This window comes from Humulus lupulus, chromosome 5 (assembly GCF_963169125.1).
Source record: "Humulus lupulus chromosome 5, drHumLupu1.1, whole genome shotgun sequence".
NCBI classification, from domain to species: Eukaryota; Viridiplantae; Streptophyta; class Magnoliopsida; order Rosales; family Cannabaceae; genus Humulus; species Humulus lupulus.
The window spans coordinates 130,774,018-130,793,614 of record NC_084797.1 but is presented as its reverse complement, the minus strand read 5'-3'; the positions used below and the strand labels follow the sequence as shown (position 1 = coordinate 130,793,614).

At 35.0% G+C, this 19,597-nt stretch overlaps 2 protein-coding genes across 2 annotated transcripts; both read right to left on the bottom strand.

Annotated features, from left to right (window-relative positions):
* Positions 1–11,348: 11,348 nt before the first annotated feature.
* LOC133777659 (pentatricopeptide repeat-containing protein At5g66520-like) lies at positions 11,349–13,396 on the bottom strand. Its single transcript, XM_062217352.1, has one exon. The coding sequence runs from the start codon at positions 13,295–13,297 to the stop codon at positions 11,666–11,668; it is 1,632 nt and encodes a 543-aa protein (XP_062073336.1). The 5' UTR covers positions 13,298–13,396; the 3' UTR covers positions 11,349–11,665.
* Positions 13,397–13,515: 119 nt separating this feature from the next.
* LOC133777660 (mitochondrial metalloendopeptidase OMA1-like) lies at positions 13,516–17,021 on the bottom strand. Its single transcript, XM_062217353.1, has 3 exons — positions 15,517–17,021; positions 15,257–15,405; positions 13,516–13,993 (listed from the first exon to the last, which is right to left on the bottom strand). The coding sequence occupies exons 1-3, from the start codon at positions 16,465–16,467 to the stop codon at positions 13,744–13,746; spliced, it is 1,350 nt and encodes a 449-aa protein (XP_062073337.1). The 5' UTR covers positions 16,468–17,021; the 3' UTR covers positions 13,516–13,743.
* Positions 17,022–19,597: the final 2,576 nt, after the last annotated feature.

Below are 19,597 nucleotides of genomic sequence, written 5' to 3'. Positions count from 1 at the left end.
TTTCAGATATGCACGGGGGTGCTCATTTACCCCTTGTTGTATCGAATACAAGTCACCCATTGTTTTTGGTGTTTCAGTATTTCCTCCATACTGCTGCACGAACAACTCGCCTAGCTCCACAAAAGAATTTACCAACTTTAGTTTCAACTGCTTAAACCACCGTAGTGTTGGCCCTGCCAAAGTGGTCGCAAAGGCCATGCACTGCATTGCTTCATTCTCAGTTTCCATCACTATCTTTTGTTGAAATTTTAAGATGTGATTCGACGGATCTGAACTTCCATCAAATTGGGTAAAAATCGGCATCATAAATATTTGTTAATTCAAAATTAACTTCATCTTAAAATATTTTTTTTAAATAAATAAATAACCATCTTATTATAAATAAGATAATTATTAATCTCTCTTTCATATCAATCCAAACATAATTAATATTAATTTTAACCTACAGTTTTTCAAAATAAAAACTATATAGTTAAATAATTAATTAATTCATAATTAATCAATTGCCCATTATTATCACATAATTATTTCCTTGCCCTAAAAAATTAATTTCTTTGCAATTAAGTTATTCTCTCTACAAATTTTTCTTTTGACAGCCTTACCCTTGACAGTGTAGGACAAAGGTGATTTGGGGACCATGGACCTATAATACGAACCTCCAATAAACTAGATTATTAATTAAACTATTTAATCTAATAATCTTATTTATTAATTCCATGATTAATCCATTATAAATATGGAATTGCACTCTAAATATTTATAGAATTATATTTACATAATTATCTCTTGTAGTCCATTGATATAATCAATAAATGTAGTTATGTCCTCCATTTATTGGTTTGTTAATTAAAGTTAGTTAATATTAGCGTTTTACCCTTCTAATTACCTCTTAATCCTTAAGTATCATTAATTCACTAGCGAATAATTAATCTATAATTAAATTATAGATTTGAGTCCAATAACTATTCAGTTCTAAAATTAACCCTTAAGGGAACTAATAATTGATATGTTACGAAACTATGCATTCCATTATTGTAAATCATGTTCCCAGCCATTCATGGTATTGAATCTCCAAAACAAAAGTTATTAGCATCATTATCCTAAGAAACCTTAACGAGTGAATCAAAAGATCCAATAAACACAAACAGGAGTTCATGAATACTCAGGATTTAGACTGATCTACATATGATCATCTATTATGATAAGAATTAAATCTTTATGTTAAACGGCAAGTTTATAAAGATAATTAATTCTCATCGATCATGTCATATATAATCTCTCTTATATATAGCACATTTACTAAGATGTCTATCCACATCAGTAATATGAATCTAGATCACTCGCATCTTGTATGCTTAGTAAACTGCACTAGTAACTATTCATTAAACATTCCTTACTTTAATATGTCACTGACTATTTTATTCATTATATATGATCTTAATTCTCTCATACTTATACAAGATCATATTCTCATGAATGAATAAGGAATTTTCTTGATATTATTATATAATTCATTCAAACATTAATTATAACATTCAAATATAATAAAATTGTACTTTTATTTAAATCAATAAAAAGTCTTTACATGCTTTTAGGGCATTATTCCTAACAAGGACTTCCTTCATCATTTGTTCTTTCCAGTCTGACGGTATCACAAGTGTCGATGGAGATTGTCGAGCCTGTGACTGTTTTTGTGTGGTTGGCATCTCAATCTTTTTTTTTTTTTTTTGCTAAATATATGTTGCACTGTGCTCTTTTTCTTTCTAGGATGATTTTTGTCCCTCCTCTTCGTAGATCTCTGGGGCATCTTCCTCCATTTTTTACAGCTCCGGGTTTACTTCCGGTTGAGTTTCACCAGCAACTCCTGCCACTGTGGCTTTAGCTCGCCCTTGATATATATATTTCTCTTTCCTCATCATGGTTAGTTCCGCCATCAAATTGGCCTGTTGTGCAGCCATTTCTTCTATTCGCTATTTGTAACATCCCATATTCCTAACCCCGAGACCACACCAGGGTACTAGTCATTTCAAATCATTTTAAAGATTGAAAACAAAATGATAGAATAAATAATGCATAAAACTTCATTAAAACATTCTTATTTAAAACATGCATTATTCGGATATCCATAATTTAAAATAAAAATTAATTTAAATGTCAGTAAACAAACAAAACTATTTCTGGTCTCAATTCACATTAAAACATCTTTAAAACCATATGAATAACAATATAAAGTAAAACTTTAGCGTTAACGTCCCTTTGATCGTAACAAGGTTGAATGGCTTTCATGATATACATTCGTTTCTGGATTGGACTTCGCCCATCGTCATGAAACAAAACAACTTATGGTACATGCAACGCAGAGTACCCATGAGTTAACGCCTAGTAAGAAGAGTTGTGTAGGACACAACCCTCCAACCCTTACTACAAACAACATATAACAAAAAGGCTATTTAGGATTTTTTTCCCCCCCGAACTATTACATATACCAAATCATGCCCCCTCAGTTTTTAAACCCGTTAAAAATTCCCCCCGAACTATTGAGTGTGTTGAATTGTGAGACTTCCTTCCAATTCCGTTCAATTTTCATAACGGAGTTGTGATCTGGCAATTACCCCTACCATGTGACCTAACACGTCAGTAATTGTTGATAAATTTATTGAAAAATAATACAAAAAATAACCCTAGTTCTATATATAATGGTTTAGGGTCTTTGTTAAGAACATAGTTCTTCATGTGCAATCGACTTATTCAGTTTTTTTCTCTCAATCAGCACCAGCGAAGACCTTCATTTTTCATGGGCAGCCAGCAAATATGTCTTATTCCAGCAATTCAATCAATAGTGGTAGAAGGTATGAGGAAGAGATTCAATTTAATAAACCCATTTGTGATTGTGGGTTCGAGTCTGTAATCCGCACTTCTTGGACAGTTGATAATCCAAGTAGAAGGTTTTATGGCTGCCCAAATTACAAGGTTAGTTGTTAGTTAATTATTTTTCTTTTAAATGGGGTTATGACGTTTTACAATATTGGTCCAGTGCCGTATTTTTTCTTTTTGTTTTGCAGAGAAATGTGAATGATGGTTGTCGGTTTCTTAGATGGATAGACCCAATACACGGTGCAAGAAATAGGAATGATTTAGGAGGGTTGTTTAGAAGGTTGGAGGAGATTGAGGCTAATGTTAAGCAGCTGCAAATTTTGGTTGAAGAAATAAATGAAGAAGTTGATAGAATGTTAAAGTTGTTGAAAAATATTAAATTTGGTGTATGTATTTGTGTTGTAATATTTGCTTTTATTTTGTATTTGATCTTTGGCAGTGTTTGATATATGTAATAGGTAGTGATTGATATATGTAATGGGTAGCAATTATCATTTTGTTGTTATGACTAAAAGAAATGAATTTTTTTTTGAATGGTTACTAATCTAGCAGTCTGTATCATTTGTTGTTATGAACTGTTAAAATAAGAACTCCAAACAATAATGTGAACTCATGATAGCACTTGTGCTTGAATAAGAAACATGTTTACAAAGAGTTCCACAAAGGCCTTTTACACAATCATCACAAACTAATCGAAATGGCAGACAAAAATTAAGAACCTTCTGAGATGCTGTACATAAACTTATCAATATGACAAATCTAAAATCTCAAAGTTCATGGTCATCCTTTACACAAACTAATCAAAATGGAAGACATGATTTGCCAATTTCCCTGCTGATACACATAAATGATACACATTCAAAATGGTGAAAAGCATCCCAGTATAAAAAAAAAAAAAAAGCATGCAGTGGTCACATTCATGGGTCATTGTACATTGATGCAACTCTCACTTTCTTCCTCAAAATGTTTCCACCTTTATCTTGCTTGTTTGCTGGTTTCATTCGAATAAATTGCTTGGCCTGAGCTCTATTCTGCAAAAATCAACAAGTTCAAAGGTTATAAAGGTGTAAAAAACCAAGCTAATAATAATTGATGATTTCATAAGTTGTTTGAAGTACCTGAAACTGTTGAGTGGTTTCTTGTGCACTTGTTTTTTGGGTTGATGAGCTTACTGAATCATGAGGCATTGGATTATGGTTTCTTGCATAAGTTCCAGGATCCTTTGGTGGGTTCTTCTTAGCCTATAAAACAAGTTAAAGCAACCAAATCAACAACATTTATGTAATTTCAAAACTGAAATAGAAACAACATCATAAATAAATTAAAAAGAGCATACCAAGGTTGCTGCATTTCTTGCACATGTTCTAAAATTGTGCCCCTTTCCACCGCAGCCAGAACACTTAATTGTGATATATCTTCTTTTCAATTTCTTTCCAGTAGCTGAAGTCATTTCATCAAGCTCCAATTTCCTTGATTTCTTTGGCCTACCTAGCTGTTTTTTGCAAATAGGGCTAACCATTGCAACCTTCCCACTTCTAGGCCACTCATCTTGATTTCTAATCGGAAAAATTTGGAGAGAGTAAGCCTTCATGTAGTATTCTTTCATGTACCACTTACTGACATACAACTCATGATCTTGTTTATTATGCCAAATAGCAGCCACTGCATGACTACATGGAATGCCAGTAAGTTCCCATTTTCTACATGAACACACCCACGTTTTCAAATCCACAGAGTACATGAACCCATACATGGTTTGGATCTGGTAAATCAAATCTCCTGACTTTGTGGGCAAGTGTGATCCAGCTTCAACCTTGATTTTTTCAAGAATGGTCACTATTTTTGGTGCAAGGTTAGAATTCCATGTGTTTGCAGTCTGTCTATTTTTGGTCATTCTTTGCATCAAGTACATCCTGAGCCGCTCTAGCATTGACAATATTGGTCTGTCTCTAGCAGCCAATATTTTTTTTGTCCCATTAAAAGCCTCGCACATGTTATTCAACAGAATATCACATTTAGGGTTAGTCCTAAAGTGTGATCTAGACCAATGTTTTGGACCTGCAGCAATCAACCACTCATAGGCTTCATTATTGATCTTTCTAATCTCTTCCATAACTGCTTCAAATCTTCGAATAGTTACTTCTCTAGCAGCCTTCCATAACAGGTCTTTTAATGATTTATCCTTGAAAACCTTGATGAAATTTTTCTCCAAATGCCTAGCACAATGTCTATGCTCAACTTCAGGTAACCCTTCTTCCCACATCCCCTTCAAAGTTTGTTCCAATCCTTTTTGTTTGTCTGTGATAAAGGTCCAGTGGTTAGAGTTGTCAATTTTCAAGTCTATCCTCAGCAGGTTCACAAACCAACTCCAAGAGTCTTTATTTTCTATTTCTACCACAGCAAAGGCAACAGGAAACATTTGGTTGTTTCCATCTACATCAACTGCTATTAGTAGCTGTCCTGGATGTACACCTTTAATATGGCACCCATCTAAACCAATGCCGGGTCTGCATCCTCCATTGAAACCATCTCTCAACCCATAATAGCATATGTACATCCTCTTAAACCGTGGCACCCCATTTTCTGCAATTTCTGTCAGAAACTCAACTGTTGAACCCCTATTAATTGACTTAATTTCCTCTGCATAGTCCCAAAGAGCAGCATATTGTTCCTCATACCTCCCTTCAATGTTTTTTGTTGCAATCAGCCGAGCTCTATAGGCTTTATCCCTTGATATTTCAAGCACATGGTCCTTACTAACCTTGTGCATAAATGTGGAAACACCTATCTTTTCATTAATCTTGAACTCTTCCAAGTATTTGTCACTCAACCACTGGGAAGTTGCAAACTGATTATTATTTGTCCTAGAGCACTTGTGTTCAGCTTCATATGTTTTGATGACAAAAGTGGGAGTGTCATCAACCTTAGATGCAAAACACACCCAAGGGCAGTTAACACCCTTACATTGTGCCCTGAATCTATGTGGATCATTCTTCTTAAACCATATATCATTTCCATTTTGTATTGCATACTCCCTTATTGCTTGCTTAAACACTTTTCCTGATAAAAAGAATAATCCCAATTTAAAGGTTGGTTTGGCCATGTCAGTTGCTGCTACAAACTCAGGCAAATCAGGTAGTTTCACTTTTTTAAATCTTTTCTTTCCTTTGTGGAACTCACTACCATCATTCCCATCACTCTCATCCTCAGTTGAGCTATCACGTGCACCCATTTCATTGTCAGATTCCACCATACCCCCATCTCCTACATCAATTTCTATAGGCCTTTTTCCCTTCCTTAGCAAATGTTGTTCGGCCATTTGGTCGACATCCATTCCATCATCATCCTGTGCATACTCCGGGTCTCCTTCATAATCATCAGTTTCAACATCACTTTCTTCAGTACTATCATCCCCAGCTTCAGATTCATTTCTAACTGCACCCTCATCACCAAACTGAGTTGTGTCATCGACCAAATGAAGAGCATTTTCTGTCAATTGTTCCCCTACCAAATCAACTGCATTTCTTGTCAAGTTTTCCTCTACCAAATCAGGCCTACCAAAAAGAGGCCCAACATCATCTTGAGCACTTTCTCTCAATTTCTCCTTTACCAAACCAGGCCCAAACTGAGTTGTTTCATTAACCAAATCTGGCCTACCAAAAAGAGTCCCAACATCATCATTTTGATTACCTAAAGCAGGCCCAACATTAACACCAACACTTCCCAGATCAGACCTATTCAAACTAATGTCATGTTCTACATTTTGGGTCAAGTTTTCCTCACCCAAACCAGAACCGAGTTCATCATTTTCAACACCCAAACTAGGTCCCACACTAACCCCACTCACTAAATTAATTCTAGTAACAACAGAAGCTTGAGTTTCATTTAATTCAATTTGACTAAAAAACCAGTCAACCACTTGATTAATCTTAACAGAAGCACTAACTCTCTTAAGTAACACAGTGTCACTGCTTACATACTCCAGTGTCTTACAATTTTCCCACTTAAAATAATAACCAATTGAAGCAGGATCCAAGTAACCTAAATCCCTTGCTATCCCATGTAATTCAAATATGCTCATAGTGTCGACACTACAGTGATGCACATGATTAACCACCCCACCAATGTAAGTACTAGGAAGGTTACCTATGTACTTTATTTCTCCTTTGTGATGCACCTTGAGAGTGAATGCAGAAGATGTTGGCTCTGCACAATAAAAAAACAAAATATAATATGTTAATCTGTCAAAACTAAGCAATCAGTGGTCCCAAAAAAACTTTGTATTTATTTAATAAATGGAATCTTGACCAAGTTAAAGCACACACACACCAATACCCCACCACAATCACCCATCAAAAGTCTTAAACAATTTCACTATACTCTGCAAAAGGACAAAATTACATTCGGACCCAACATCACTAAAATGACCAAAAACACCTATTTCTATGTGTATAAATAACCTAAAGCATAAGCATAAGCATTTATTTTTGGAACCATAGCAGCCCATCACCTTGTTCATATAACATTTTCGGGAAAGGAAAACGCCGAAACAAAGGAGAAAATGAAACGAAGGAAAAAAAAACTTACCATAAAATGGAATCGCATCCTCACTCGTCTGCTTCGGGTGGCCTTTCTCTCTTCCAGCACGAACCTTCTTCCTCCCCATTATCATCGACCCAACACTCACAATTCAACACACTAAAAATTTCCCCAAATGACAGCCCTATTTTCCTCCCCAGACTTATCTGAGACAATCGATTTTCCCTCCTAAAAATTCCCACACCACCAGCCATAGATGGTCTAAGTGCAAGCCACGTCACATGAAAAAAATGCCAGATCACAGCTCCGTTATGAAAATTGAATGGAACTGGAAGGAAGTCTCACAATTCAACACACTCAATAGTTCGGGGGTAATTTTTAACGGGCTTAAAAACTGAGGGGGCACGATTTGGTATATGTAATAGTTTGGGGGGGAGGGGGGGGGGGGAATCCTAAATAGCCTAACAAAAATATTATACTCATAGCAATACTAGACATACACAATATATTCATAGAATAAGATATAACTATAACATAACATAACATGTTCACAATCAAAATAAATCATATAAAAAACATAACTAACATAACATATCATACCATACCAGAAACACTCCAATCGTAGACCAATAATATTCTGTTCAAGTGTGCAACTGAGCATGAAAACATAAGCATGCATTTCAACACATCATAAGCATGCAATTCATCGTAACGTAAACATGCAAATTACCATACCGTAAGCATGTCACGCAAAACATACAACATACACATACATATCACGAATACACATATCATGCCTAGCTTAAACCATAATCATACTAATAACATATAAATAAAACTATTCTTAAGTACGTCAAGCGTACGCCCTGCGTGTAGGTGTCCACTCTTCTTATCTCGGGTCCAAGAAGCAACAATAATTCCATTCCCTTCAAGTTCCCTTACCGAGCCCTAGTCGCAACATAAAATGCCAAAATCTTAAGTTTCATATCAAACCAAGACTCTGTTATAAATGTACCATGCCCCTCTTAATGTTGATTCATACTCAAAATGTCCTCACAAAAGTCTCAAAACCATTCTACACAGAACCCCTAATCGGAGACACAAAAATCAAAACAAAAACATAAAGCTAAACAAACTCCCCTTTCTGGGTGAGTAGCGCGATCGCACTAGGGCCTGGGCGCGTTCGCGCTCATAGAGAGTTTTGACTTTCTGGACGCGTAGCGCGGTTGTGCTAGGCTTGAGCGCGGATGCACTTGATGAGATGATGCGATTTTTAACCCATTTTCCCCAAGAACACATACTTAAACATCATCAAACCCAGATTTCAACCTACAACAATTCCATAATCAAAAAACACACATTCCTAAACATATCTAATCATTAATTTATCATCATTTCATGCATTCATTAACTATTATCATAAATACATTGTTAGGGTTCAACCCTAACTTCATCTTCAACCTCTATACAACTATTAACCATAACCTACATTCTTAATGATTACCCATAGATCATTCCCTAGCATGTTTTTACCATTGAATCACAATCATAGGCATCATAATATGCAATTCTAACGATTAAATCATGACTTCTACCTCCAATTCCCACGAACTATAATAACCATATCCTATAGTCTATAGAGTAATTGAATCTTACCTAAAGTCAATTCCTAATTCACCACCCTTCTAGGTCTGAATGAGAGAATGAAAGGATTCCTTGCTTTGCTTGAGAAAGTGGCAGCCATATTACGATACTCTTAACCCAGAGTCTCTTCTTAATTTGCTTTCACCTTAGAACGAAAAGACTAATTTACCCCCAATTCTAACTTTCTCATAACTAGAATCAAGTCTTTTTAATAATTTCACACAAAAGCTAGTAGTTTTCAATTTCCTTAATTAACTTATGACCCAAAAGTCCCTTATATTATATCAAGGTCCTTAATTACATAATATGTGACACTTATGCTTTTACAACTTGAAGGAATTATTGTTGTTACTCATAAATGTACACAATTTCAACAATTGCTCACATAACATATTCAAATCATAAACATAGTCAAATAGACACAAAAACATGTATTCACATAAAATTACGAAAATACCCCTAATGGTTTACCATATTATGAAAATACCCCTCTAGGGTAAAATTACCGAATTGTCCTCTCAGGCCAAATTACCAAATACCATGACATGCTTGAACGGATATTACACTATTGGTATCGATCTTCCGCCTGTTGTCGTCATTCCTTGATCAATCAGAATCTAACATCATCTTGTTCTCTCATTTGTTACATATATTGCATCACTTTGTGTAACTCTTGCAAGTAGTCTACTTGCGATGATTGGCTTGCGTCTTCTTCTAGTTGTGTTTTTGAACGAGGCATATTTTTTTCTTTACTTGTTACCATCCAATTTTTCAAAACATACAAAAATTAAGAAATGTTAAGATTTTTTTATCAACTCTATCATTATTGCACATCGCTTTCTTATATGTTTCCTATAGACGAGTCTAACTGTTTGGGTCAAAATCTTCCTCCCAAATCTTTACTTTGAATTCCACGCATTTGGGAATCTGAGATTGTTCCTTTGTTGATGAAGATTACCAATAACTTACACATTCCATTGGCAAGGCCAATGGCATAAATGTGTTCTTCAATGGAATGAATTGAGAAAACATAAGGGGTGTACCTGCAAAAGATATTTCGATGCTTAAGTCTGCACAATGCACTCTTACTCAATCCCAATTCTATGCAAGCTTTAGTTGAACTAAAGTCCAAGGTCCCAAAATTTGGTCCCCCTTCTACTATTTATAGAAAAAGTAACAAAGAGAAAAGTTAGAGAAGTTTATCAGGATTGGTCTGCATGTCTTGCTTTACTAACTTCCTTCTTGCCCTTTTCTCTTCTTCATCTTATGAGCTCAGATGCTCATCGGTCTATTCAATCACAATAGCTCTGAGCTCTTTAACATGTGCAATCACATTGAGCTCAGAGCTCATCAATCTATTCAATCATATTGAAATAAGAGCTCATCAATCTGTGCAATCACATTGAGCTCAGAGCTCATCAACCTATGCAATCGGTCTATTCAATCACAAGGAGCTCAGAGCTCATCAATTCGTGCAATCACATTGAGCTCACAACTCATCAATCTGTGCAATCACATTGTGCTCATAGCTCATCAATCTATTCAATCATATTGAGCCCAGAACTCATTAATCTAAACAAGCTCTGTCGGATTCTACTCGATGAATAAGTTCTTGCTAGCTTTTTTCTTTGATGAGTTTATTCTAGGCTCTGCCCTTCGATGTGCTCATAATGAGCTCATTTGGAGTTCTTCTTCTTTTCATAAAATAACACGTTTTGCATGATTTATATCTCCTAGTTTATTGGGGAAAGTCACTCCCTTAAAGTTTGTACATGATAAACACAGCCAAAAGACAATACAACTATGATTAAAAGGAGCGAGCACAAATAAGGCCAACTTACAGAAGAGGGCAACAAATAGTATAACTGGTGTTTAAAAGAAGAGAATGACTAAATGGAGACCAAGAAAACTATTTGTTTAAAAATTATTTGATTTGGTGACGAATTGAGAAAAGAAGAAACCGCATATAAATTAAAAAATAAAACTATCAGACCCTAAATAAATAATATAATGATCGTAAAGAAAAGTCACCATGATCATGTATATATGTTATATGCTAATTCCTACAGAATCACACATCTTATCACAATCTAGAGAATAATATAGGATATTTAACAATATGATATCTAAATGGAATTTGTAAAAGACCAATATATAATTCACATACTGTAAAGAGAAATGGAGATGATGAGGATGGTGGAAAGGGGCGGTTTCTTTATTCTTTTCCTCTTTGTTTCTCCAAAAATTCTGTTTCAAAAATTTCTTGCTCTTTAGTTCTATTTGATTCTATTCGAATAATCACTGCGAAACGAAATGAATTGGGATTCAGAGTGCGATGGTTCGAAGAATGGGGATCATATATTTGTTATTAATGGTTTATTTCACTGGAATCCATATTTTGTTTAAAGAAAAGTTTCCCTCACTTTTTCCGTGGTTAATTGTTTTTCCAATTTTCTAAAACTCCAAACAGGATAAATTTCCCTCAATTTTTTTTTCCTTGAAAAATCTGACTTCCAAACAAGGCCTTAGAATTTAATGCATGAATGGCTTGGGACAAAACACTTGTAGACAAGAAATTTACAACAGCACTGACACCTCATAATTACCATCATAATAACACAGATAACTTTTCAAATCTCATATCATTATATAACACACTCAAGACTCGCAGTAACCTCTCCATTCCCACATCAGACGATCCTCTTACTGAAAATTCATGAACCATCCCATCAATTTCAATCATGCTGCAGCCTACAACTTCCTTTTTGATTCCTGTTTCTATCATCAAGGTTCTAATGCTCTTTGCATCGTTAAATCTACGAGATTTGGCATATATATCACTTAAATTCACATAGAAAGCATGATTCAGAGGTTCTAAATCAATTAAATACTTCGCCACCCTTTCCCCTAATTCTACATTCCCATGCATTTGACAGCCTCCAAGTAATGCTCCCCAAACAAATACATCTGGCTCCATGGGCATGCACCTTATAATCCTTTCTGCCTCATCAAACAGCCCTGCTCGGCCAAGTATATCAACCAAACATGCATAATGATGGACCTGTGGTTCAATCAAGTGAATACGTTTCATAACATCAAAACACCAGCGACCTTTCTCGACCAAACCAGCGTGAGAACAAGCTGATAGTAGCCCAACAAACGTTACATGGTTTGGTTTCACCCCACTCATTTCCATCTCTCCAAACAGATCAAAAGCCTCTTTACTGAATCCATGGAGAGCTAATACCGAAATCATTGCTGTATACGCTAAAGTATCCTTCTCCGGCATTTCCTCAAAAACCATACAAGCTCTTTCAATGCTTCCACATTTACCATACATGTCAACCAGAGCTGTGCCAATCACCACATCACACTCCACACCACACATATTCATATAACTATGCACCCATTTTCCATGATCAATGGCACCAAGATGAGCACAAGCAGCCAGTGCACTAGCTATAGTAAACTTATCTGGTCTGACCATATCCCTGCTTACTATCTGCATTTCATGGAAAAGTTGCAAGGCCTCCTTTGGCCGACCACCTTGAACAAACCCTGCAATGATTGAATTCCACGTGACTATGTTCTTGTTGTTCATCATCCTAAATAGATCCAATGCCTCCTTTAGACCCGCATTTCTCAGATAACCAACAATCATCGAGTTCCAAGAAACAGCATCTCTTTTAAGCATTTCATCAAACAGTACTCGAGCAGTACTTAAAAACCCACATGCAGAATACATATTTATCAATGAATTCTGCACATAAACATCGTCGTAAAACCCATATCTAACGATTTGACAATGAATACTTCTACCGGTGCCATCATCAACCCTGGTGGCACATTCTTTGACAAGAAACGGAAAAGTGAGGCAATTTGGCAAAATCCCATCACAAAGCATTGCCTTATACAGCAGCAATGACTTGAAAGAACGAGTCTTATCCCAACCAAAGTTTTTACTGGCGTAGGCTCTGATCATTATGTTATAGACATGAAGATTTGGGTTCTTAAAGACCCGGAAAACATCAGACGCATAGCTGAGAGAACCCGAGTGTAAAATGGCGCAAAAGAAAAGGAGACGAGAAGTGAGCAAAAGTTGGTCAGTTTGGTGTATGAATGGAGATTTTATGATTTGGGTATGGATTTGTTTAAGCTCTCTCATATTCTTACATTCTTCGATTAATCGTAATATCACGTTCTTAAGATTTAGTCTTTGACCTTCAATCATACTTGACATTAATCCTTTGGCTCCAAGTTATAGCAAGCTTTGCAGCAGTCAGAAGCTTGTGGTGCTGTAAACACACCCAAATAGTATTTCCTTCTTTTTCTCCTCCAATTCTTGTACCATTTAAAGAAAATTGGTAATATTCAAATAGTTATTCCTGCTTATCAAACCATGCATGGACCAAGCTGAAAAGCAAATATCAAGCTTTAAAAAAAATTGAATACACTAACTGATGACCAATTTACACATTTATTCATTTATTGTCAGCCAAAATTTGTCCCCAGTCAAAATAAATTGGAGAGGTTGTAAGAATTATTCTTGATTACAGTTGAAATAAAACAATATAAACTTATATCCGTCAAGGGGTATGTTTCAAGAAAAATAAAATAAAAGATAGAAAACTGTGAGAATCCCGAGCCGTACAGCGTACAGGTGATCTTAGTTTTTGCTTTTTGTCCTTAAAGAAAACCTTCGACCCCTCTTCCAGCTCTGATATCTTTGTATATAGTAAGGGCCTCTTCCATGACCTTGGCTTGAGCCAGCAACTGAGCTCTCTTCTTTCCCGACGGATGGGTCGAAAGATTATCTCTTAATGTAGATTCTCCAGTAACCTTGCCCAACTTCTCATACACCTTTGGTGCCACTCTGGGATCATACCCAGCTGAAGCGATCAATAGCAGTCCAATGTAATCAGCTTCCATTTCCATCCTAATAAACACAGAGAATTCAAAGATTGTCAAGGAAGTAACTTGAACAATATATTGTATTGCATTAACATCAAAAAAAATGGATTCCAAAGGAAGCATGTTATAAGCAAAGCTCTTATGTTAGCCTAAAATCAATGTTCCGAAATTTCATGCCACCATAAAGGAAGAGAGTCAAAAGACCATCTTGAAAACAAACATTTATAGTTTCCAATGTTTTTAACAGCAGAACCAGAACCTGCTATATTCTATCTAGTGTTGCCTGTATTGTATTACAGACTCGTAAAAAGCAAAAACATTCTTATTTGGTCTTTGGCTTACCAAAAAAGAAGCAGCATTGTTTAAAATATTTTTTCTCTACTCGTGACCAATACTGTTAATTCTCTTATTCATGACAAAAGGAAGTGCTTTGATGTTGATATATAAGCTAAACTATATCACTGCAGCTGTGCAGTAAGTACTGTTTATAAGAACCAAGGCAAATAAATTTCTCACTACACTTTCAAATAGCAACCTTGGTGTGTGTGAATCAATTTCTTATAGTAAAATACAATTAACTAAAATCTTGCCATGGTAGTCCCTGTTTTACCAATATTGTTGGAGCTCTTAGTGCTGAAAATTCACTTGACAAGATATAAAATTCCCAACATGTTACTAACTGAAATAACTTGGATTGATGTTAATGTGGCTATATTGCTTGAAATCTGTATAATACACAACTACAGTACTAACAATGCCACATTTTCCCCTTACCCTTTGTCTAACAGTACAGAACTTTGTCATTCTTGAAAAGCTTCTAACCAACTCTTGTCCAACTAGCGGGACCAGTGACTGAGTGACATGAATGAAATGCAACGAACAGAGAAAAAATATATGGAATGAAGGGGAAAAAACAGCAAGGCACTACAGATGCAGATGATGCTGCTTTTAAAAGACTAAAACACCATCATAATGTACAGGAAGCAACACAAAGTACACGAGAAACACATACATTAAAACTCGCTACAAATACAATTTGTCCAATTGAAAGGCAAAAAATAATATTAGATAACAAATAAAAATAAAAACAGAAGCAAAGCAAAAGAAACAACCCAAACTAATTCTTATGGTTCTCATTATACATTGATAACAAGTTTAATTTTACAACAAAGAAAAAAAAAATCATCAAAATGGGAGACGTTTCCACGTATATGAGTTACAGCTACAACAAGAATCTTTCATAAAATCACTATCATATCGAAAAAGAAAAATAAAATAATGTACTTACCTTCGTGAAAAAGGAAGCCTTAAGAATAGTGCTGACATGGTATTGACAATATCGGGCATAACAAACTGATAAAGCACCAATTGCAGAATGGCAAACCACAAATTCTTCGTAATACCCTCTGCGGCATGTCTAGCCACAGCATGCCCAACCTAGACATTCAATCAACAAAATCCCATTTAAAACAACATACTAATTTCACAAATAACATCAACTACAAAACCTACTAAAGAACTATAGAGTATAAGTATAATTATTCATACCTCATGGCCAATTATAGTTGCTATCTCGGCATCACTTCTAAAATGCTCAAGCAATCCTGTAAAGACAACAATTTTCCCACCAGGCAAACAGAAAGCATTAACAACAGGCTCGTTCACCACAAGAACCTCCCAATTCAATCCCTCTAAATGGGAAGTAGCAGATTGAGACCCTCTTTGTTGACCTTTCTTCCTAGTCTCCTCAACCCATTTATCATCAAGAATCTCATCGTCACGGAACCACTTCTCTTCCACTGTCCCCTCTCCACCACTTTCCTTGAGAGCCATCAACGTATCGTGCCCACTTTCCTCCTGGGATGCCCCAACACTCTCGGACGCATAACCCAAGTCGCTCCAAACTTGTTCATGTCGTAATCCTTTCTGCAACGCCTTTATTATGTCGTTTGCTATCAACCGAACTCGAACGCTCTCTGGGTGTATTGCCGGCAATATCTTTCCCTTGAAGGCACCCTTCATCTGATCAAATTGGGCCTCTCCGAGCCTTCTCTCCATTGCTCTCGACAAAAGCACGAAATGGGTTCTCTTGGTATAAGGGATAGACTCTAAATTCCCAAAATAAACTGTAATCAGAGCCCCCGAACCCACCAGAACCACAATCAAAACTGTTCTTGGATTCTGAAACCACCGCCGAGGACCCCGCGGCCTAAAATGCTGAACTTGGTACCGATCAACATAGTAATATCTCTTACCGCCGCCGAGAAAGGGACTATTACACTTGCTTCTAGCTAGTCCCAACTGCGAAACCGATTTCTGCGAAATCGTCGAATATGAGCAAAACCCAAATAATTTAGCACTATTCCGTGCTAGAATCGAAGGCCCAGTTTGAGAAATTTTCAAAGTGGGCTGTTGAGTAAGAAGAATATTGGAAAAAATCATGGAACCAATACGGTGAAAGCCATCAAGCGCAAGCTTGGCTCTTTTGTAATATGCCATGATCTTGGAAGTTAAAGGTGCAATCCAAAGGCTTTTATAGAGCAAACTTAGTCAGGAACTGGGCATGACAATAAATAACAAATGAGGAAAGAAAAGCAAACGCAGCCGAGGAAAAAAACGACAGTTGAGGAAAAACTCAATCAAGTCTCACGGAAAACTTTACTAAGAAGTGGGAACAAACGTGTCGGTAGTTGGATGTGGAGTAGTCTTTAGAGGTGTCTGGAATTAGAGTTTCTGTTTAGGCTTTTAGTTCCGACTCGTGGCGAGCGGGGGGTTTTCAAGCTGAATGTGCTAACGAAGCGGGTTGCGTTGGCTCCCGGGAACTGCCGTTGCGTTGGCTCCCGGCAACTGCCGTGTATGATTTTTTTTTTTTTAATAACCGTGTATAATTATATTTACACCCGCAATATATATATATATATACTACAATAATTAAATGGCTGGTAAAGTAGTCACACATGACTGTTACCTAGTTGATCTTGGATCCTATAACCAAGTGAAGTAAAACCAGTTTAGGACACCGCCAATGAAAACTATACGACTTCCTAGCTCAAACAGTAGAAAATGGTAGAATATCTACCTTTATTATAAATAAGGGGGGGAAATATAAAAAATCACACAAAATAAAATAAAAGACACCTAAAAACAAAATGACCCATAAAAATGTTGGAGAAGATGGAAAAAATATTACATGCACCACTATAGATTCAATGATTTCATTTACCTTTTTACAATAAAACGTCATTATCGTGTAGACCATCCGACACATATTTAGTAAAAATTTGGATCAAACAAAGTAAGAGCATTCTTAATGAATCGTCTACCCATTTTTTTAAATATCTCCTAAAAACACACATTTTTTTATTTTAACACTTTATTTATTTCAAAAAAAAAATACTAAATTTTATATTATACTATACATCAATTTCTCTATATATTTCTCTACATTATTTAAATATTATATCTTTAAACATATTTTATTAATTAAAGTAAATAAAATAATTAATAAAAAAAATAATAATAAATATATACTAAATGAAAGAGAAATCTTATAAAGAAAAATAATAATATTAAAATATTACATAAATAATATGTAAATGTATATATGGATTAATTGGAGTTTGTGCATAGCTATTATAAATATATGTATAAAAGAGCTGATGGAAGATATTTTTGTGAGTTTTAGCTAAATATTATAGAGAATGTATATTACAAAATATATTTTTTTATAATTTACCTTAAACTTTTACATTATATTATATACCAACTTCTCTATTTTTTCTCTACATTATTTAAATATTATATTTTTAAAAAAATATTTTATTCATTTTAAGAAATAAAATAATTAAATATAATAGTATCACACTCATATATATATACAAAAGTTTATAAAAAAAAATAATAAAATATTTATAACTTGATGAATAGTGTTTCACTACATATAAAGAAATACTATTTATATTGATAAAAAAAAATATAAGTTTACATCACCTATCGAAAAACTATTTAATCATTTTTTCTTTATATTATAAAGAATTAGACATTTTAATTCATCCATTGAGAGTGTTCTAATAACACGTAACAAGTGGTCGGCCTCCTTCCTCCAATTCTTTTCCTTGCCTCTATTTGCTTCTCCCCTCTATGTGAATTTGTTTGGATAGTAATTATCATAGAGTAAGCACAAACACGCATGAAAATAAATAAATAAAAATGTTAAAAAAATTACAAATTAAAATGTCATGCTAAACCAAAACTAAAAAAAAAAAAATTGAATTAGATTAGTTTTATATTTAAAAGTTTAATCCAATTATCTAGTTAATCCACGTAGCATGAAATAATTGGTAAATTTTGTGGGTTGCTTCCCGTAATGAAAGTGTAAGTTGTTTTAGGTGGTCACAATTGTAGGCGATCAACCCCACTATATACAGGAGAGAGAGAATGACTACTAGAGAGACACAGAAAATGTGTAGTTTTGAAAGGAAAAAAAATAGAAAGGTTCTATTTGTGGTGTTCATTTTGTAGGAGATGCAGATCCTTGCTAAACCAAGTGTACCCATATTTACCGGAACTTGGAAATGCGCAGAATTGAAAAGGAGGACACCGAAACTCATAAGCTTCTTGTTTGTATGCTTACGTGTAATTTTTCGCCACTTAATTATGATGTATGTAAGCCATTTCTATATACTAATTCTCGGAGATTGTGTGGTAAAAGACTTGTTTTGGTATGATTAATAATATGATCTGTTCTAATAATAATGGTTTGATATATTATGAGTTCATGTTAAGATGTCATCTCAACTGTAAAATCTAAAAGAACATGAGAAATAGTACATGTTGTTAGAACTAATATAGTAGAGAAGAACAAAATATATAGTAATATATTTAATTGAAGAACAGAAAAAATAAATACAAAATAATAAATTATAAAACTGATAAGTGAAAAGAGAGCCGAGGCACATAAAACACGCTTTCCTTAAAGCAGATTTGCCCCTCTACCTGATTGGTGTTAGAGGATACGTGAGCAACCACTTCCCAGAATACAACGACTAACGAGTAGAAGAATACACCACTTTCACTACTCCAGCGAACTCGGATTAATACATTCACTCTATCACCTTAAGACTTACGAAAAACAAAGAAGAAGACAAGAGAGCTTTTAGTGAGTGACTCTATTTTGTTGGTGTCTAGAATGAAAGGTGAAGCCTCTTTTTATAGGCTTCATATGGGGTGGAATACCAAGTGTGAACACAAGGGAATTAATGCCAAAAATCCCACAAAATTAGTGATATTGATCAATCACAATCTTTACCATAATTTCTGATATCGATCAGAATATTCACCATTTTTACGGTGATTACATCCTTGACCAAATCTGCATTTATTAGCAGCTATCAATGGACCACATTTAAGGCATCAATTTTCCATTCACACATTAGCCTAAATTGGCTATTTATTATATATAAAATATAATTTTTCCAACAATCCCCCACATGAATGAAATTGATTAACGATAAGGAATACACAGAGAAAAGACTCACAATGAATTGACAAGACTCGACTCGACTCAACACGGTGATAGAATTCTACGGTAGATACCTGTATAGGATAGGTGGGTGTTAACCTTTGAACC